The sequence below is a fragment of the Leguminivora glycinivorella genome, chromosome 4 (genome assembly GCF_023078275.1).
Source record: "Leguminivora glycinivorella isolate SPB_JAAS2020 chromosome 4, LegGlyc_1.1, whole genome shotgun sequence".
Taxonomy (NCBI): domain Eukaryota; kingdom Metazoa; phylum Arthropoda; class Insecta; order Lepidoptera; family Tortricidae; genus Leguminivora; species Leguminivora glycinivorella.
The window spans coordinates 7,447,732-7,470,846 of record NC_062974.1 but is presented as its reverse complement, the minus strand read 5'-3'; the positions used below and the strand labels follow the sequence as shown (position 1 = coordinate 7,470,846).

Genomic DNA, 23,115 nt, shown 5'->3' with positions numbered 1-23,115 from the left:
CGTAACATAGCTAAACAAAAGCGATTACTATCTTACTTGGAATATAATTATAATACGGTATTTAAGGACTTAATCGCGTATTAATTACTATGTATTAAGTCCCGTTTGCAATTTTAAATAATTATGTGTAAAAATCGTGAAAGTTTAAAACAGTCTTTTATAATACGTATAGCGGGACGATTTGGAATAACAACACCGTCACTGACGTTAGAACAAAGTTTATTTTGTATCGAACATAGTACACAAGGTTTGGTTACTAAACAAACGAATTCCCGCATGCTCCCGGTATTTCCCGGTTCTTGATTTCCCGGGAAATCCCGGTAATTTTATGGTGGCGAAAGAACCGGGACAAAAATTTAGGAACCGGTCCTCCCGGTTCTTTTCAAAATATCCGATTTATTAGGGTTCCGTAGTCAACTAGGAACCCTTATAGTTTCGCCATGTCTGTCTGTCCGTCCGTCCGTCCGTCCGTCCGCGGATAATCTCAGTAACCGTTAGCACTAGAAAGCTGAAATTTGGTACCAATATGTATATCAATCACGCCAACAAAGTGCAAAAATAAAAAATGGAAAAAAATGTTTTATTAGGGTACCCCCCCCTACATGTACCTAAAGCGGAGGCTGATATTTTTTTTTATTCCAACCCCAACATGTGATATATTGTTGGATAGGTATTTAAAAATGAATAAGGGTTTGCTAAGATCGTTTTTTGATAATATTGATATTTTCGGAAATAATCGCTCCTAAAGGAAAAAAAAGTGCGTCCCTCTAACTTTTGAACCATATGTTTTAAAAATATGAAAAAAATCACAAACGTAGAACTTTATAAAGACTTTCTAGGAAAATTGTTTTGAACTTGATAGGTTCAGTAGTTTTTGAGAAAAATACGGAAAACTTAATCCAGTCATATAATTATATGACTAAACTAGTAACGTATTATAGTTATATTCCTAGTAAGATAGCAATTAATCGCTTTTGTTTAACTATGTTACGACATATAATTATATCCCTAGGGTTATAACTATATAACGGCTTTATCTATCTTACTGCGACATATCCACTGAACACGCTTACCATATAAAACCAGTGGACACTCTATTTAATAATGCAAACATTGTCAAACATGGAAAAATAGACCAGTTACATTTGCTCCCAGTCGAGATTTGCCCCGCTGCACCTTACTACTTATTAGGTACATATTTATATGTATATATATGAAATTGATCTAAACTAAATCATCAGTAACCCGAATATAAACATTTTTCTATCTTTTACAATTTAAGTTCCATATAATATATGTACTAGCTTTTACCCGCGGATTCGCTCGCGCTAGAAAGAACCAAAAAGTAGCCTGTCACTCTCCACCCCTTCAAGTACCTCCACTTAAAATCATCACGACAATGCGTCGCTCCATTTTGCCGTGAAAGATGGACACAAAAACAGACACACACACTTTCCCATTTATAATATAAATAAATATTAGTATGGATGTCCACTGAACAAGAGTGCCACATGTGAGCAGTGGACACTATTTAATAGTGTAAATTTCTAAAATATGAAAAAATCGATTAGTTGAAATTATCCACCATTCGAAGTTGTCTCTCTGTACCTTACTTGCGTTATTTTGACCTAACTCTCATTCGAAAATCTACATACATAAATAGGTACCGGGTGGGCCCTATAACAAAAGCAAAAAATTAAACTGTAGGATATAATGTGCAACGTAATATAAATAACTTATTCAACTCGTTCACGCCTAAAATTTTTGTCATCGTTCCGTTTTTTTATTTAATGATTTTAATGTTTTTAAAATGTTTATTGTTTATTTATGCTGTTGTCAACTTATTTTAAATTGTATATTTTTTTTCTATACGATTTAATTTCCTTTGTGATGTGTATACTTTCCGTGGTATCATTCGGCATGGCCCTGACGGAAGATCAGCGTTGGCCCTCCAGGCTAACACCATGCTGAGTCAGGACCATCTTCGTGGCAATTATGTGTACCTACTTAGCTTATTGTGATGTTATGTGTGTAAATAATTTTCTGTTGTTGATCTGTATTTATGTGTGTTTTTTTTTAAATTATTTTGCCATGAATAAAAAATATTTCTATTTCTATTTCTATAAATATTTCTATTACCTACTATTAACATAGCTAATGTGATGACGCCACTCAGTAAAATGCTTTCTAGTTTAAATATTAGGGCAGGGCTGTCACGCTAATAATCCCAGGGGTTTGCTGCGATTTACATAATTTAGGGTTGTCAAAGCGAGCGGGTTAAATACGTTTGCCGGGACGAACAAGGTTACTCTTCTAAGCGGGACAGTAATACGTTTTTTGCGAATTCAAAAGAGCTTCATAATCAAATTCTGGGACATAATTTTGTCTTTTAAAAATACGTAACAAGTTTCGGCAAAGTTGAGAGTTTTTCAATATATTCAGTGCCGTGAAAATGTTTTGCTTTGAGATTTATTTGTTTGATGTTTTAATGATAAAATGGAATAGACTTAAAAAATACACAAGATGATAATATTGATTTGATGTGAGCTATGTGTCTATAACCTAACCACAACATTTAAATTTCGAAAAAACCCCCGACCGCGACATAGTACACCGATTTTCATGAAACATGGCTAAGAACACTTGCTTTTATCTCGGCTTTCAGACAAAAAAAAACTAAATCTAAATCGATTCATCCGTTCGAGAGCTACGATGCCACAGACAGACAGACACACACACAGACAGACACGTCAAACTTATAACACCCCGTCGTTTTTGCGTCGGGGGTTAAAAAGTAAAATATAGCAAAAATATAGGTGACTGTACTAGATTTATTTTGGGGCTAGTCTGTATTCCCAAAAAGTAGGCACATGAAACTGCTCACATCTAATATAGACAAAAACAAATAATACAAGGAAAATCATTAGTTACCGGCTGTTAAAGGTAAACGAATGGCCGTAGCTAATGCTAGAGCACAGATCAAATAATACTAGTACAGATACCTAACCCCATACTAAAAATGGGCGCCGTCCTAAGTATTCTAGACCTGTGTACTAAATTTAATCCACACTCAAAGAGCTAGATGGCGCCAGTAGCCACGCGTGGCCAACAAAACTCTTATCAGTATCCTACGTCGAAATAGTCATCAAACTGCAACATCTTGCGACATCTGTTTTAGCTTTCACGCACTAAACATACAACGTCATGTGCACGTTTAAAGTCAGACATTACTAGATGGCGTTGTAGACATAGCCTACCAGTGGATTGTATGCCGCGCGGTTTGTATGTGTGCGTGCAGGTGGTGCGCAATGTACGTACGCGCTGGGTCCGCTCATCAGTGTGCGTAGTCGAATATTTGTTTCGTTGTATCTATCTACCTCTAATTATAGCTGTTGCGTACTTGCGCGACAGAGCTAGACTACATTTCTGTCGGCATATGGTGTCGACAATTGCCATTCGGCTACGCCGGCTGCTGAGTAAAATATAGCACGCACCTATTATTATTGGTATTATTTTTAACCGTCGCCTCATCTCTCAAGAAGGACGGTTATCAAGTCGTCTGTATGTTTTTTTTTTTTTTTTTATATGTTTGTTCCTCGATATCTCCGTCGCTTCTGGACCGATTTTGAAAAATTTTTTTTTGATTGAATGTATATGCATACAGATTGGTCCCATTTTTCTCAGAACTCAGTTCTGAAGATGGGATCCTGGAGAAATCGAGGGAACTCCTCGAATCTGAAAGGCATATATATGCTGATTTTTGTGTTTTTAAAGGAACAGCATGCATTTGGGTACGGAAAAGTGAATTTGGTGCAGTGGAACTGCTGATGATGGCCAGAACGGAACTCTTCAAATCTGAACGGCACGCTTATAGTGACTTTGGTATTTTTATAAGAACAGCATGCACTTTCGTCCAGAACAGTGACATTTGGTGCAGTGGAATTGCTGATGATGGTCAGAACCGAACTCCTCAAATCTGAACGGCACGCTTATAGTGACTTTGGTATTTTAATAAGAACAGCATGCACTTTCGTCCAGAACAGTGATATTTGGTGCAGTGGAACTGCTGATGATGGCCAGAACCTAAACTCCTCAAACCTGAACGGCACGCTTATAGTGACTTTGCCATTTTTAGGGTTCCGTAGTCAACTAGGAACCCTTATAGTTTCGCCATGTCTGTCTGTCCGTCCGTCCGTCCGTCCGCGGATAATCTCAGTAACCGTTAGCACTAGAAAGCTGAAATTTGGTACCAATATGTATATCAATCACGCCAACAAAGTGCAAAAATGAAAAATGGAATAAAAAATGTTTTATTAGGGTACCCCCCCCCCCCCTACATGTAAAGTGGGGGCTGATATTTTGTTGGATAGGTATTTAAAAATGAATAAGGGTTCACTAAGATCGTTTTTTGATAATATTAATATTTTCGGAAATAATCGCTCCTAAAGGAAAAACAAGTGCGTCCCCCCCCTCTAACTTTTGAACCATATGTTTAAAAAATATGAAAAAAATCACAAAAGTAGAACTTTATAAAGACTTTCTAGGAAAATTATTTTGATTTTGATAGGTTTAGTAGTTTTTGAGAAAAATACGGAAAACTACGGAACCCTACACTGAGCGTGGCCCGACACGCTCTTGGCCGATTTTTTATAAGAACAGCATGCGCTTACGTCTAGAACAGTGACATTTGGTACAGTAGAACTGCTGATGATGGTCAGAACCGAACTCCTCAAATCTGAACGGCACGCTTATAGTGACTTTGGTATTTTTATAAGAACAGCATGCACTTACGTCCAGAACAGTATCATTTGGTGCAGTGGAACTGCTGATGATAGTCAGAACCGAACTCCTCAAATCTGAACGGCACACTCATAGTGACTTTGGTATTTTTGGAAGAAAAGCTTGCATTTAAGTCCAAAACAGTGACATTTATTTAGTTATGTTTGTTAAGCATATTGAGTTTTCAAGTCAAAGTTTGTCAAGCTTCGATTTCTTATAATGTAATCGGATTCATGAGGAATTGAGGAAACTCCTCAAACCTTTACGTTATACGTATATTCATTTGTGTTGCCATCTAATAATTGAAGCATTAAAAGCAGTTTTAAAAAATACTTACACATTTCTACATAATCCAACATTCGCAAGTAGCTTTCACCAGAAACCGAAAGGCGACGGTTTTTTTTCTTAAAAATTATGTTGAGCCGTTTTATTATGAGTCCTGTGGCACATTGTTGTTTATATACCAAATGTTAAAACTCCAGTTTTAAGTAGGTAACATGAATAACAAATTATTTAGTTTCACTAATCAAATTGATTGCTCTATAAATTGATATAATCTGTCAAACAAGTCTAACAGTAAATAAGAACAAAGAAAACTATAGGTATCCTTTTCTATAGCACCCTAAAGAAAAGGACGCGTGGTGAGCTGGTGACGTCTTAGAAAAGTTACTTCGTTGGGTTAGTATCGACACAGATCGACTAGAGAGGTAGTTTATCGATACAATATGTTCGAGAACAGCATATTAATGCAAGTTAAAATAAATCATGTAAATAAAATTGTTATTTGTTATACACACTGTTTTTATTGAATTCTGTTAACTTTAAGGGAAGATCAAGTGAATTTAATGTCTCTAAGAAACTTAACTCTTACGGTTATCGAGTTATTAAAAAAATAAAGATAATTACTGAACATGTGTGTGACTGCCTTTACCAAAGATAATTACTGAACACGTGTGTGACCAATTCCTAATGTTTTTTGTTTTGACATGTGCAGTCAATCACTTGACACTAACTTGAATGTTATTCGTAAGGGTCTCTCACACTAATAAATTCATTTAGGTACATAGAGGCACACCTCGGACACTGGCGATTAAATATATGAAAGAGGCGCGTTCCTAGCACACAGTCTAAGCTCGTGTAGGTGAACGCGTACTATGCTTGTATGAGTGACATATGACAGGTCGACTGTTCGCGTTTTGACAGGCGGTAACTGTGAGGTAACCGAGAGGGGGTGGGCGGCACTTTCAGCGGGGAGCGGGAGTGGCCATACTGTATGATAATACCCTTTATTATACTGTGATAGAGGTATACATCAGGGTGGCAAACGGCCTCCGCGCGGTTAGTATGTGTGCTCGCCGCTTACGTACTCGCTCTATCCGCGACACATGCAAGTGGATGTGAATGAACAAGATAGTCGCGGCCCCGCGCCCCGCGCCCCTACCTACCTATACTAGTACCTATTCTACGCATCACATTTGCACTGACCTTGAGAGGCCCGAGCCCCCAATCAAAGAATGAGTTGGTTTATTAAAATTTAAAGCACTCGAAAGCAGGCGCGTAGTTAATTAGAAATGTGGGAAAAAAACCGTCGTCGGTGTCGTTTTTCCTTTCGTGTATGATATCTATTTCAATGTATAAATATGGAAATGTATATTATTAAGTAAACAAATACATGTACTTAATATAAAAAATAAAAGGTAATGTTGTCTTCGGTTACCGCGATAGTTACTCATGAAATAAAATTATGGAAACGGATTAATTAACGTTTCCATAGTTTTATTTCATTGTCTAGAGTAATTTTTACTCATGAAATTGAGAAAAACACCGAAATTTGTTATTTACTTAAACTTGACGTTCACATGTTCATTGTAATATGCCTACTTGAAAAATAAATATTTCATTTTCATTTCATTTCAACACATAATTACTATTATCTGTTATGGCCTTATGGCTGCCGGCCAGATGAGCCATTTTTTTTAAAGTTGTTCACTCCGGTTTTTTTGTTACATGGGTGTTTTTTACGCGATTCATAACTCAGAATCTCAAGGTCTTTCGATCCTGCCTGATAGGAAGTAAAAAAAATGTCTTAAGATATCCATAAATTTTTCAAACCTTCCATTCCGTTACTGCCATACAAAACGTATGAAAAAAAAACCGGCCAAGAGCGTGTCGGGCCACGCTCAGTGTAGGGTTCCGTAGTTTTCCGTATTTTTCTCAAAAACTACTGAACCTATCAAGTTCAAAACAATTTTCCTAGAAAGTCTTTATAAAGTTCTACTTTTGTAATTTTTTTCATAATTTTTAAACATATGGTTCAAAAGTCAGAGGGGGGGACGCACTTTTTTTTCCTTTAGGAGCGATTATTTCCGAAAATATTAATATTATCAAAAAACGATCTTAGTAAACCCTTATTCATTTTTAAATACCTATCCAACAATATATCACACGTTGGGGTTGGAATGAAAAAAAAATATCAGCCCCCACTTTACATATAGGGGGGTACCCTAATAAAACATTTTTTTCCATTTTTTATTTTTGCACTTTGTTGGCGTGATTGATATACATATTGGTACCAAATTTCAGCTTTCTAGTGCTTACGGTTACTGAGATTATCCGCGGACGGACGGACGGACGGACGGACGGACGGACGGACGGACGGACGGACAGACAGACATGGCGAAATTATAAAGGTTCCTAGTCGACTACGGAACTCTAAAAATGGTAACGGAATGGGAAAAAACTTGGGAGACTTTTTTTTCCTATTAGGAGTGAAAGAGCTCACGATTCTGAGTGGAAACCACATAAAAATTTCCAAATTCAAAAAAAGTCGGGTGGACGTACAACTTTGACAAAAATAAAAATGTCCCAGATAACAGTTCTAATCAACATTCAACAATTAAAATGATTTATTAATAATGAAGAACTAACACGATAAGGTAGGCAAGCACGAATTCAAATTTGTGATTTTTGTGTTTATTGCCATCGCGCAGTCGGGGGCGGTGCCGCTCGGTCGCATCAGAAGTCCGAAACTAGAGAAATATAGAGAGCGCTCGATCGCGAGTAGCTACTTGCGCCGGCGGCGGACGCGGTTGTGTGGCAGGGCCTCTCTGTGGGTTCCACTTCCACCCCCGTCAGCGCGACGGCGATAAAGACCTAAAAATCTCAAATTTGAATTCGTGCTTCGGTATCGTATCCTCTTAAGGGTTAATTCGCCTTCTGAATTTGTTATGAAAGTGCGTGCATTAGTGACGAATCGCTTAGTGGACGCCAGGCTTCACATATTGCTTTTCGTTTTACCAACAACGCCATTCATTCATAAGTTTCATTAACGATACCATGTGGTTACGGAGTGCACACGAGTTGAATACGGCTACGTAACCAGTCTAAAATGTGCCGTCCAGACGCGTAAGAAGATCATGGTTCCGGAGAGCGCCCTTACACTGGTTTTTTGAGCGTATGACTAGCCCGCACTCAAGTGGCTATTCTAATTATATCACGTACGTTATGCACAGTCACTCCATCTAGTGACGAGAGGTAATAATACTTAGACGACTCAATAACGTTCAATGCGAGTTTGCTGATGTTGTATTCAGTCGTGTAATAAATTTTAGATTCGAATTTTGAAAAATATTGCATTGAATTCGTGTTTGTGTGGATTTGTGTATTAAATTAATGATATTCTTAATGCATGAGACTAAAATAATACCTTTGAGACCTTTAAATTTATTGAATAAATAGGTCATAATGGCTAATCGTGGCACGTAGCGCCATCTATGATTTTGATTTGACATTAATTATACGATGTTCCGGATGAGACCCCATGGCTAGAGTAACCACGAGAAAACTGCGCAATAAACAACAACAATAATTATCCCTTCGAAGAAATCCTCGACTACCTTTGAAGGGAGATAAGTTGCCTTAAAGTAGGGAAGAACGTGGAGGATCTTAAAGGTACTTATAACAGTTTTTATGATTTTCCTTTGCTGTGGAATTTTCTGTGTAGCGACTTATCTTCTTTAAACTTTCGCTACTTACGTAGAATATTTATTCCATCTTAATATACGACCACGCATTTAATTACACCACGGCCACTTTTTACATTGTAACATAAATAACCTAACCACAAAATTAAAATTTTGAAAAAACCTCCGACCGCGACATAGTGGACCGATTTTCATGAAACTCACCTTTCAAACAAAAAAATAAATCTAAATCGTTCATCCGTCCGGGAGCTACGATGCCACAGACAGACACACACACACAGACAGACAGACAAACAGACAAATAGACAGACAGACACGTCAAACGTATAACACCCCGGCATTTTTGCGTCGGGGTTTAAAACACAAACGTGTTCCGTTAAATGGCTGTGGCCTGAGAATAGATATGAATTATTTTCAGCATTGGTATTTTGATATCGTTGTTAATCCGACCGTATCAGGCCCCGTAGCCGAATGGCATGTCTGCGATGCGAAACGCCGCAGAAATGCAAACTATCTCTATCGCTCTTGCGTATTAGTGCGACAAAGCGAGACTACATTTCTGCGGCGTTTCGCATCGCAGAAATGCCATTCGGCTACGAGGCCAGTTCCTTTAGCCAAACGGTTACATTCATTGACGTTCTGTGGTAAACGCTGCAATGGTTCTGTCGTACCAATACGGACGATAGAGTGAGAAAACTACAACGATTTCACGCTTGTCTAGCAGGCCAGGGTGGCTAGCCGAATGGCACAATCGCTCACGAAACGAAGCGCTAGTAGATATCTATCTCTATCGCGCTTGCGTATTGGCGCGACAGAGCCAGCGGCGTATCGCTTTCGTTTGGCGTCGGAGAAATGCCATTCGGCTACGGGGCCTGGTACAAGATCAAAAAATAACTAACCCAAATCAAACAACTATTAATTCAAAAACTCTTTATCACACACTCAACTTGGGTGCACTGGCACCTAAGTGTTACATAGGATGCCTCAAGTAAGCTGACAAGTACGTTTCGCCTCGCTCACCCCTCATGACAGTCGTCCTTCGTAAATTTTCGCGGGCCACTGCTCAAAGGATGCGGGATCATTAGGGAATGCTTCCTCGCTGAAGAGTGCTGAAAAAATCGCCAAGTGTTGATAGTGAGATGTTGGGATTAATTGGATCTTGTCTAGCCAGAATTGTTGAAGTGATTCATAGACATAACAAGGTCATTTAGATGGCGATTACTAAGATATCCGATTATCGAAGCTAAATAGAATGGAAACAATAAACGAATTTTTATATTGATTAGGTACACGTTTATACATGTAGGTATATCACTATACTAGTAATACATAACATCAGTGACAAACTGAAATAGATACCATACACTAAAGAAAAACTGGTCAAACCCACTGGTGGCGAAGTCGGAAATCGAACCCGGGTCATCGGGCCTCAATTTTTTTAATATAAAATTGATTTGTGCCCTTAAACTTAAAAATTTAGACCTATATACCTAGGTATAGGCAGGTTTTAAAGATTCGTTTAAAGTGAAGAATTTAGTAAAAACTTTCAAGTATTTTACCTTTATTATAGAAAGAAAGGTTAGAAGTTCTTAGAAGGAAAGGTTATAACTACTTTAAATACGACTTCTTTAAGAAAGCTCATGTTATGCTAACAAGATGTGGGCAGGTACTCATATAAAATAAAATCTAACTACGTCTGAGGCTTAATAAGTTCGCGGAACCTGCGCTTGCCTGACTTAAGGCCTATTTAGACGGTACGAGAACTCGTATACGAGTTTTATTACATTACGGTATTTGATGGCTGTGCAAAATTGTATGTACCCTCAACGGCCCGCAATGTAACTAAAATCGCATGCGAGTTCCCACGCCGTCTAAATCAGGCCTTAATGACAAGGGTGATGCGGCACTAGCGCCATTTCTGATATTCTCTTATCGAAATCATTAAAATTAGACATGGTTTTTATTTATGTTTCTCGATCGCTAAGGAAACACCTTTATAAATCACTGTACTGTACAATGGCTTGTTTATATAAAAACTACCACTATTACCTATGCACGTTTTTAGGGGTGGAAGGAAAATGGAGGGAAATTGTGTAGTAAAATGTACAGCGATTTACAAAACGGGTGTCTTTTAGCCACTGATGTGGAAACATAACTAAAATATATCAGCCTTCGCCTTTGGTAATTAAATTTGTGTTGTAGCTTGACTGACAACGGTTTAGCTTGTGTCTTCCTATGAAACAACATGTTTTCTTGTAACAAAGAGGATTTAGTATTATAGAGAGTTACTGTCAAAGTAAAATATGTAGTCACAGCGCTTTGAAGCCTCAATTTTGACAATTTGGCCCATATTAGCTTGATATGTGTTAAAATGTCAAATATTAATATTAGCGCCATCTAGCCGAGCGTCCCCCAAAGGTGTAACGCCATCTAGGCCACCGTACCTTTTCCTATATGGCTCTGAGGTACGTTTTTTTCGTAGACTGTAGCTGTCTATACGGAATTACATATGTCTTTGCTTGTAAGTAATCTTAATTTTGATCTTGGCATAATAGCGACCAACCAAACTCGGTAATCATAATCATAATAAATTTATTTGTGAGACTATTGGTCAAGTTTTTTTTTAAATATTATCTTTGGTTAACTGGAAAACATATAAGTACTCAGAAAGTTGATTGGTTTGCTTTCCTCTTCTTTCCTACCTCCATACAAACCTCAATGACAACTGTTCTTGTATCGCACGCACCGCAAATGTTTCCAACGAGTATCAGTGCATTAACGGACCAGGGTTCCTAGCCAACGTCACAGTCGCTCACGCTTCGTAGCTAACTCTCCCTATTGCTCTTCTGTAGTGGAGCGACAGAGCCAGACTGCGTTTCGATCGCCACGTAGCGTCAACGATTGTCACTCCGGCTAGTCTGGCCGGAGTGATCCGGGGCTGAAAGGCTCAAGCATTAGTCTAATGACTGGCCGAACTGGATGCCATTCACTTTGAATGTGGCTGGCGAATCAACACGCCCTGTAGTTACTACTGTCTGTGTATGTGCATGTGTAGAAATGTACAGGTACAGTCAGCAACCTGTGAATACAAAGTGCCAAAAATATGTATACACATCTTAATGTACAGGAAATGAAATTCTGTATACATATTTTTGGCACTTTGGCTGTATTCATAACTTTGTTGCTGACTGTACGTGTCTGCGAGTAGTTATGTGTAAGAGTTGCAGAATCTGTGTAATGTGTAGTATGTAGACGCAATTGTAACAAAATGAAATCATCAGAACACGGGTGTTTTAAAGCTTTATCTACAAATTAAATCCTCAAATTATTTTGTAATCAGGAGTTCGGGAACCGTATGGTATGATTATGTCTGCAATTGAGGTTTTCATAAGAATTATAACGTCAGCTTGAGTGTTGATAAAATTTAGATGAATTATTAATATTAGAGGTATTATCAATTTGCTCGGTCCCAAGCGATATCACGACAGTTTTTGCCGACACCGAGTTGACGGAGATATGCCTCTAACTAATCCACTCAATTATATCTTCAAAATCATTCACATTTCTTAGACTTACTAAACGACTTTGTTGCCATAAATTTCCACGTAGTGTCGTATTGAAATAGCTTGAAACTTTCACGTCACGTCAGTGGTTTGATCTGATGGAAAGTTTTCGGTCATTAACAATTCCTTCACCAACTTGTGTCAGGTGTTCGAAGTTTGATAGACAAACTGATCTTGCGCCAATTGACTCAAACTACCAGTTTCGTAAATGGATATTCTGATACTACGATGTAAAATTTTAATTGGATGTTATTTCAGTTTGGTGGGTATTTTCTGCTTCTGAAATTGAAGATTGATATTGCAACGAATTCTCGATTGTTTTCACGGTAAAATAATTTAGCTTCTGGTTTTGATTTCCTGTTTTTTGAAAAAATATTTAAATCGCACAATGTTGCTAACATAGGTAACTACATACTTGTTACATAATGGATCATAACCCACCTACCTTCCTACCTAGTTACCTACTTCTGTAGCCTCTAAAATTTGGCATATTGATTAGGTCAGATATATACAAACAGCGCATTTCCAAAAAACAAACAGCGTCTCTACTAAAAATTAACAGCGTAATAAGCGAAAACTCGAATTTGAGAAGTATACAAAACACAAGTGAAAATAATGTATTTTCCTTCACCTTTTCAAATTAGATATTAAAATTCTCAATTACACCTCAAAGTTGGCCAAAACAAAGTTTGAATCTCGTTAACAAAGAGGCCCCATAAGCGGCAACTCAAAAACAAAACTTAATGGCCCCTTATAAGCCAGCCGCTTAACTTTTGACATAAATTTTTATCATGGAGTTTAATGAGATAGCTGGGTCATGTGATTTAAAGGGACTAAGGGTTTTGTAAGGTTGGAATTAGTTGGCTTCTTTATTAGTGAGGTACTCGTATTCATTAGGAAGGTTAAATTAATAACAACGTACATAGTCAAAAACCGTTATTTATTTCCGTTTTGAGCTAAGCGAAGGCCAAGGATTGAGCAACCTAGGTAGGCTGTCTAATGTTTCCTAAAATGAAAAATTCCTATCACAAATGAATAAGCCACTTTAAGAATAAATGATGAAAAATAGTTATTTGTTTTACAAGGGGGCAAAGTTGTTGTTTAACCGCACGTGCCAATATTGATATTCGAGCAAGCGAAAGATTCCAATATTGAACCGCGAGCGAGGCGAGTGGTACAAAAAGTGGAATCTTGAGCGTTGCGAGGGTTTCAAGGCACGTAGGTCAAACAAACTTTGCCACCGAGTGAAACACAAAATTTTTCACCACATCAACACGAACAAAATATTGACTATAAAACATCAAACTAAATCAAATCCAGCAATCTAATCAATACTTTTGAATCAAAATAATTATTTGTAGGTAAATTCTACCAGCCAGCTCAAGGCATCAAGTTAAAATGTGTATGAAATTACTTGGCACTCTTGTGGATAAAATGCAATTTTGCTATCCGTTTTCGAATAGCAAAATTGATCTTTACCAGTTGGTGTGGTGAAAAAGTAAGGACTTACCTGCTTAGGTACTTACGAGTAATAAAATTGTTGGAGCCATATATTATTATGCCCAAAAATAGAAAAGCTGTTAGGTGGCTCCAGTTAGGGGATAAATCGACTTAGGAAATTTCCCTTGGGCATATTATATCAAAATTGTTATAAATTACATCTACATAATTATCTTTACGCATATTATATGTTATAAATAACCATAGATACTGTGTTTACTTCCTTAAAACGTGTAAAAAAATATTTATGAAATTTTTGAGCGATTTCCGAAGTTTTCAATCCCAGGTGGTGTTTCGGTAATAGGTATATTTTGAAGTAGGTCGCATCCTGGTCATAATTACGGATTGCAACAACTTGTAATGTAAATTATATACAATATATAAAACTTAATAATAACTGTACAAAACTAATTGAACTAAATACTTAAAAATAAACTTATAATAAATAAAAATGATACTAACAGTTAAATAAGGAGGTACTAAATAAGGGAAAAAAAAAGTCGTAGAAAGAAAATCCCGTCCAGTGAGTCCTCGTGCGGCATCGACCCCAGGACGCTGGCCGCATTACCTCTCCGGATTGCTAGCGATATACGCTGGGAGAGGTAAGCGCCAGCCCTTGGGTCGCCGGATGCGTCTATCAGCCGGGTCGACAGGGCACCCATGAAAGATTTCATGTCTGCCGACCAAGGGCCCATCGTCTCCACTGCAAGCGCCGCAAACTCGTAGTCTTGTAATAAAGACGAGTACTTGCGGCGCTTGAGTAGTTGGGCCTGGTCGGCAGCAGCGCCGGCCTGTAAACAGGTAGCTTGGATGTGGGACTGCGCAAATGTGTCCACACATGTGGCGTCCCACACCGGGGGTCTACCTAGTTTCCACGGCACTAGTGTTGCTCCGTCAGGTCGCTTGCCATCGTCTCTAGCCATGCCCGTGGGTTCAAGAATGGCAGGCACAGACACGGTGGCAAGCGAGCGACGGATTATCAGATTACGTCTATTACGGATGATCAGATGACTCAAGTAGTCATGAGTCTGTACTCATGACTCACCCGAAGTTGCTGCGGAACGCAAGCGCCATCTCTGTGGCGCTGTACGGAGTCTAGGATAAGGGACACAAAAATGGGGAGAGGTCATTTTTCCAGCAATTGTGAAGAACGCTAGTCTCTTAGGAACTGTACCGCGTTTCGTTAGCACTACCTAGGTTACCTAATCAGCAATAATTTGATTTGTGATTGGAATTGAGTTGTTATAAATGGATTAAAATAATAATCAGTGTTCACTTGAGTGTTAATTATGTCCGATAAACCCCTTGACCCTCCTGATCCGTCAAAGCATAAACACGCATTGAAAGTTTTTATTTCTTTCCACACTTTCACAAATTATGATTATAAAATATACCTTCAGTAGTACTTATTTTAAAATTGCAAACGTGACTTAAAAGCGTATTATTAAAAATCGAAATAAGATGTCTTATATTAAAGAAAAAGAAAAAAATATATAAAAAATAATATAAAAAAAAATATTTAATTTATATATAGTAATATATATAAATTTTAAGTAGTGTGACTACTTAAAAAACACAAATCAAAATATTTGTTAAAAATAATTTGATTTGTTCCCATAATAGCGTATTATTAACCGAAGAAGAGGTGGATGGACTGTGTGAGACATGATATGGAACTAAAACAAGTTAATGATGAGATGACGAGTGACAGAGATGTATGGAAGAGAAAGACATGCTGCGCCGACCCCAAGTGACTGGGATAAGGGCAAGAGAATGATGAATAGCGTATTATTACTTTAAATATGTGTAAAAATCGTGTAAGTTTCAATCAATGTTATTGTACTTGTAAGGGAGTACATTACACTTTTAGTACCTATTTTCGGACTGGATGAATGAGAGATTAGAAAATCATTGTTTGTGTTGTTCTAAAATACCGTAACAAAATAAAATTATTTCTTCTCCATTTTATGTAGCATGAGAACCATGGAACAAGAAAGTTCCCTAAGACCCTTATAAATTCATTTAGGGCATATAAAGGGAGCAAGCTAAACCCAACGCAGTTTGGAGAAGAAATATGGTCCGCGCAGTAACTTCAATAACTGCTAGCAAGTGTTACTCTGAGTTATTTTCAATTCATCTATCCTGGCATTTTATGACGCCATTGAACATTTATAAGTAGCCAGAAAACAGAGATAAACAGGCATAGTTTCAGGAAATTGCCTCTACGACCCATTTTCGCTACATACGGGGAGATCCAATTTATCGACTGCATTGTAGCGCTACAACCGTAGCTCAGCGGTGAATGTGTTAAATTAAATTAAATGAATTGTCAATTCAATCCAAAATTTTAAGGATAAGACTATGTACTCTAAATACTGATCCTGAGAGCTGTAAACCTTGGGAAAATAAATAATAACGTGTTAAAGAGTGAAATAATAATAATAAATAATTATCAAATAGTGAAGCCTACTCTAAATGTGATAAATTAATTGAGTAGCGGCCTGAGTTTTGAATTTCGAGCGATCGATTTCGTGTGATTGGTCTAATGTTATCGCCATTGAATTGAAAACCAGTAGTCAATTCCTAGGTTACTAATTCAAATTCATATCGCTCGTTTTCAATATACATAGCAATTCGTCATTTTCCATAAATCGAGAAAGCGACATAAAGTGAAATCGAATACTCGAAAGAAGAAATCAACCACAGACACCCGAAATGACATACGAAAGCGCTTTTCACGTAATTAATTGCTGCTTTCCAGATCATAGGATACCCTTTGCAGTTTCCGTGAATAGTACATTACATCAGAGGCCGGGAAAATGAGGATTTCCGGCCAAGTGGGTATATACGGCCGAGCGAGCGTGCGAGCGAGGCCGGATAGGGATACGAGGCCGGGAATCCGTTTTCACGCCGAGGCATGTATAGTGCTTTTCTCAAACATACAATGAAATAAAAAAAAATGCTCTAAAGGACAATATTTTATAAAAAAAAGTTACTTTGCAGGCCTAGGCCTGAAAAATAATATGAAATCCCTTTACAGTCCTCTCGAGTTGTTCCGCCCAAAAAGCGATACTTCCCAGCCCATTTTAAGGAACGTAAAGACAATATTTCATTGCATGTTTGAGAAAATACTGTTTGCTTTAGAAAGCTTTTACAAAACAATTTACAATCATACAACTCAAAGTTGATTTTCCCATTTTCCAGTAATCGGAAAACAATTACAATCAAAGGAAAGCGGCCCAGCGTTCAATTTTACGTAATGTTGCGAAAGGTTGGATTGCTTCGGGATTCGACGAATTGTAAATTAATTTTGAATTTTGTATTTCAGAAAGGCAGAAAATTAAACTGATTATGTATGATATAACTTGTTTGAAGTCAGTTACGACTTACGAATAGGTACATAGATAAATTCTGTGGCTCTATTGAAAAGTGGCGGAAGTCCTGAGTACCTCAGGACACTTATGCCCTTTTACACAGACTTTATTAATGCTATGACTAATACCAGCGAGTGAAGCACTGACGCGTGATATAGCCTATGGCATCAGTGCGTCCTTTTCGCACGTTTAGTAGGTGCCTGACCCGTAAATCATACAAATACTTATACATTATAGTCATACTTGTTATGGAGAATTTTTGGCCAAAAGCTGCACTTTTGGATGGAAGCAAGCCGCTTTGCATGGTGATAGTAGACATCATAGTAAACGGTTTTTTCCGAGGATATCGAAATTTCATCCCTTAGGAAGCCGAGCGTAGCGAGGTGTTTTATGAAAATTTAAAAAATTCTATCTTTTTATTGTATCGTCCGATTTTGACAAAACGTATCTCAAATGAAAGGTATTGATTTGTGTAATTTAAAAAAAAATACAAAGAAAAAAAAATTAGAAAGAAAAGTAAGAAAAAAATAAAAAAAGTAAATTTACGCCTCGCACTGAATAACTTCAAAGAATGACAGACAAAATGTACAATGTCGATATACGAGTTTTTTTTAATCGAAGACAGATAAATTTTTAGTTGAAAACTGAAGACCGCATCGAAATCAGATTAGCATTTTTTAAGATACAAGTTGCCAAAGTTGGGAAAGATCGCTTTATATGGCCACTTTGAAATTCCTTTGCCAGAAAGTCAGAAATAATATGTTTTTCTTACACAGAAAAATACATAGTAACAGTACACATCAAAATAAAATTAAAAATTCCGAGGATATTATAATTTCATCCCTTAGAACGACGAGCGTAGCGAGGTCGGTTACGAAAACCGAAAAAAAATCTCATTTTTTTGTACGTCGTCCAATTTTGACAAAACATGTTTCATTTGAAAGGTATTGCTTTATGTAACTTAAAAAAAAATATTGAAAAAAATTGGAAAAAAAATGTAAGATTTTTAAAAAAAAAACCTTAATTTTCGTATCACACTGAATAACCGCAATAAACGGTAGACACGGTGTATAATTTCAATATATGATTTTTTTAAATTAAAGACAAATAAATGCATGATTATAAACTAAAAACCGAATCGAAATCGAATCAGTAGTTTTTAAGATGCAAGTTGTCAAAGTTGGCTTAGTTTGTTTATATGGTCGCTTATAAATTCCTTAGCCAGAAAGTCAGAAACATTATATTTTTCTTACAGTTAAAAGTATGCAAAGGTAATAGACATCATTATAAACATTTTTTTACAAGGATATAAAAATTTCATTCCTTAGAAACCCTTAGAAAGACGATCCAATAAAAAAAAACTGCCTTTTTTTTGTTTTTCGTAACAGACATCGCTACGCTCGGCTTTCCTTGATTGGCTCGGATTACCTATGCATACTTTTAACTGTAAGAAAAATATAATGTTTCTGACTTTCTGGCTAAGGAATTTATAAGCGACCATATAAACAAACTAAGCCAACTTTGACAACTTGCATCTTAAAAACTACTGATTCGATTTCGATTCATTGTACATTTTGTCTGTCATTCTTTGAAGTTATTCAGTGCGAGACGTAAATTTACTTTTTTTATTTTTTTCTTACTTTTCTTTCAAATTTTTTTCTTTGTATTTTTTTTTAATTACACAAATTAATACCTTTCATATGAGATACGTTTTGTCAAAATCGGACTACACAATAAAAAGATAGAATTTTTTTAATTTTCATAAAACACCTCGCTACGCTCGGCTTCCTAAGGGATGAAATTTCGATATCCTCGGAAAAAATCGTTTACTATGATGTCTACTATCACCATGCAAAGCGGCTTGCTTCCATCCAAAAGTGCAGCTTTTTTTTCATAACTAGTATGACTATTATAAGTAAATATTTAATGTCTGAAAACATCTTCGCCAACTTCTTAGTTCCGCCTTTTTAAATATTCCGAGTTCCGACCAATCTCGGGGCGCGGTCCAGGCGCCAATTACATTCCTTCTTTTTTCTTTCCTTTAGAAAAATAAACAAGGCAATCTGCCCTTAATTCTGTCGCCTGCCAGTCCGCTGAGGAAATTAAAGTCGAACATTGGAATTTTATCACAATTGATGAGTTGGCAAATGTTTCGTGTTGCTGATTGTTTGTGATTACCCCTCGTAAGTGAATTACGGTTGTTTTCCGAACTTCCGTGTCTTTGTTGGAGGGAACTTAGTGATGGAGAACTTGATAAAACGATCTCGTGACCAAAAAGTAATGAATTCTTGGATAATGTTGTTTATTTAGATAATAGATTATAAGGTTTGTTATATAAACATTGTTAGAAACTAATATATTAGAACGTTGATTATACCTTGAGGTAGCATTTGGTCACCATCTTTAAGCTATAAGAAATTAGTGTAAGTTAGTATAAGTTACTTTTAAGAATTGCTATGCCCTTACGGGGCTCATGTATGAAACTTTTATTGTATAAGACCCAATATATGTACTAACTATATGAAAGCAAATAAATTACTTGATTACTTGAATAATATTATTAGACGAGATATTAAGGTTTCAATGAATTTTGCTTATTCGATGTATATCTTCTTAGACATTTTGATTTTAAAAAGACCTGGTCTACGCTCCCATTAGTAATTTTTTTGCTCAATTTCATCTCTTATAGCGGAATACACATTTTAATACCCATCATTTCCATAATTCATTCCATATTAGAAGATAATAATTTTAACAGTACTAAATAAGATTTTTAAGACTGATTTGACATAGTAGGTATGTTTATTTAGGAATGAGTGGATAAGCTATAGTTTGAATAGATATGAATGTTTGAAGTTTTTAATATTCTCTTAATTCACTCAGCTACTGAAATGGATATTTATCTCCACAGAAAGTAATAGCAAAAAATCTGGTGCTAGTTATTTTGTATTCATTTTTAGGAAAATAGTTCTTACTTTGAGTACAAATATTATAGTTTACTTGACTATCACGTATTATTTATCACATGGCCGACTTTCAGGAATCCAGAATTAATTAATACGGACAGTGTTTGGCAGAGCATTATTAATTTGTTCGGAAAAGTACTGTTTATGTTTTTATGGAATTTACCTTCGGCTCAAGATATTTGTCATCAAATTAATGAAATATGCACTCGGCCAGTGTCCTGGGAACAATGCCTCGGGCAACATAGCATTGTCCATTAAGATATAATATTTTAGTTTATATTTGTTACTTTGTTACAGGCAGGTGCTGGACAACGGCACGCTAGTGCTGTTACCATTCCCGGCCACACGCTACCGGCAGGATGTGCACGCTGCCGTGTACCGCTGCCGCGCGCACAACGCGCACGGTGCCGTAGTATCGCGTGACATGCGCGCGCAGGCAGGTCAGTCACGCTAGTCACAGGTTACTGCACGCTAGTGCTCCCGTTCACGGCCACACGCTACCGGCAGGACGTGCAGCCGCAAGCACAACGCGCACGGCGCCGTCGTGTCGTGTCGCGCAACCTACCAAAGGTATCATCGGTAATTCGGTACGCACGGTTCGGTGCTACTGTGCGCAATGAACCGGCAATCTGAAGATGCGAGTTCAAATCCATATTGCCCAGAAGTTGATCACTCATGATTTTTTTTTGTGATTGACATGTACATTTACCGTTTATGTATTTTCTAGAATTTAATTTAAAAAAAACTTAGGACTAGATAGTTTCGAACCATGATAAAAATAAAATAGAAATAAATAGAAAAGAAAAATAGAAATCGTGCCTTATACGGCCTAAATTTTATATTGTATTGCACAGTAGCCTTACCATGACTTTTTTGAGTTAAAAAATACGTTACGTTTTCAGTGAGAGTTACAGAAAATGTATGGAAAAACTGAATAGCGCTCCAAGCGGAAACGCTCACGTACTAAAATTTTCATCGGTACCATAAGTTATTAACGTGTTTACTCCGAGTTTTCAATACGTTCCTAACTTTACAGCTAAGGCGCTCTCTTTCTGATTGTATGAAGTCAATAGAACCAGAACTATTTGACAGTCTCTAGTGAAAACTCAATACTTTACGTGAGTAATCATTGACAGTCACTAGCGTAAAAGTAAACCACTAATTCACTGTGATGTGTCATTACTGTCAAATTATATAACAATCCCACAACATTTTCTCGATTATATTTGCAATTTTAAATACAATTATGACTAATATGTATTAATTTATAATATTACGTGAAATTCAAGAACAGCTTAAATGTAGCAGTTAGTCAGTAGTTCGATAAAAAGATAAACCAGTGATGAAACCAGTGTTTGATACTTTTACAAAGGTAATGAGTTATATTTATTCATCATTTTGTACTGTTTAGCTACAGTTGAGATGATTATATTATTATATTGCTTGCTTTCAGAAAAATAAGATATTATTGAAAACAATATTTCCATGCCAGCCGTATGGTATTCAGCAAACCCAACGTAGAAGATTGTTCAAATTGATAATGATAAGGAATGAGGCAGTTAAGAATCAACTGATTACCTACAGCAGCAGGCAGTACCAATTCATGGGCATGTTAGTTCCTACCACCATATCTCGTGGGTATATATTAAAAGTGAACCAAAGGAAAAAACTTCAAAAAAATTATCCTATTACTGAAATAAAGTATCTCATTCTGTGACTTTGTTTATTTTGTAATATTCTTGAGTAACAGGCTAAGTATTTAATAAATTGATGTGAAACGAAAACTAAAAACCTAAAATTCAGCGTTTTCGTACATATCAAACATCAATTACAACGACATCGACATAGGTAACGCTAACGACAAAGTCTAAGGTAAGGTATAGAACTTTTGAAGGCGATAAGCCATTATGGGGTGTATATGAAGATTATAATTTGATACAAAAGTGAGTAGAAAAAGCATTTTGAAACAAGTAAAAATTGTATCTAATTTTTTGGCAGGGCACGTAGCCAAATGCACAAACGATTATGATTAACATCGTTATCGTAGCTTAGCTATCTCTATCACTTTTCCGTATTGACATGACAGAGCTAGACTGAATTTCGATCGGCGTTTAGCGCATAGATTTAAAGTCCATGGTTCAGCGTCAACGATTGACATTTCAGCTAAGTCCTAGTGTCAAAGTTGACAAAGCTAATTTTTATTTTTATTTATTAGGAGCATTGGCAACTTGGCAATCAGCACAAACATACAATATTTAATACAACATAAACAATTACAATTACAGGAATAACAATTACTTTGTTAATCATAAAAGTAATATTGCACATATTGAAATGCTAAACTTATGACTATTTAGTAACTACACAATACAATGTTTTATGAATGAAAAGAAGTATTTTTGAACAATTACAAATTATTTACAAAGCGCCAATAGTGTGCATAATAAATTCATAAATTATAGGGTTTATGCCTACAGCCTTCAAGTTCATTTCCCGGTTCTTTGCTTGGCGGAAAATCCCAACAAACCCTAATAGGGATAGGGGTAGGGTTAGGGATAGGGATAGGGGTAATCGGTCGGCAATCGGTAATTGTAAGCGATAATGCGAGAAAGTACTTTTTACCCACCGACAATAGTGCTCAGATACGGAGCTATATGAGTTCTGTTGTACAATATGTAATTTCCTCAGTGTATATAGAATACATACCTACTCGTACCTACTACCTACGCTGTGGTTGCTGTGTAACATTTGTACAACCACTGCAAGCATTTCTTTTTTAAAAACAATAGTAATATGAGTAATTGAAAAAAACGCAGACAAACGTCTGCATAGAAACCAAATGAAAATTTTATTATTTGTATATGTTTGAATAAGAATTCTTTTAGTACGCGAGCGAAACCGCGGGCAAAAGCTAATTCTATATAAGATGCTATGTACCCTTTTTCTGTAA

At 36.7% G+C, this 23,115-nt stretch overlaps 1 protein-coding gene across 1 annotated transcript in view; it reads left to right on the top strand.

Annotated features, from left to right (window-relative positions):
* Nucleotides 1-23,115, top strand: part of LOC125225172 (Down syndrome cell adhesion molecule-like protein Dscam2) — a 249,772-nt gene that overhangs the window by 86,192 nt on the left and 140,465 nt on the right. The window contains exon 4 of the mRNA XM_048128749.1: nucleotides 20,463-20,605. Within this exon, the coding sequence (XP_047984706.1) occupies nucleotides 20,463-20,605 (143 nt within the window). The remainder of the gene's footprint in view (nucleotides 1-20,462; nucleotides 20,606-23,115) is intronic.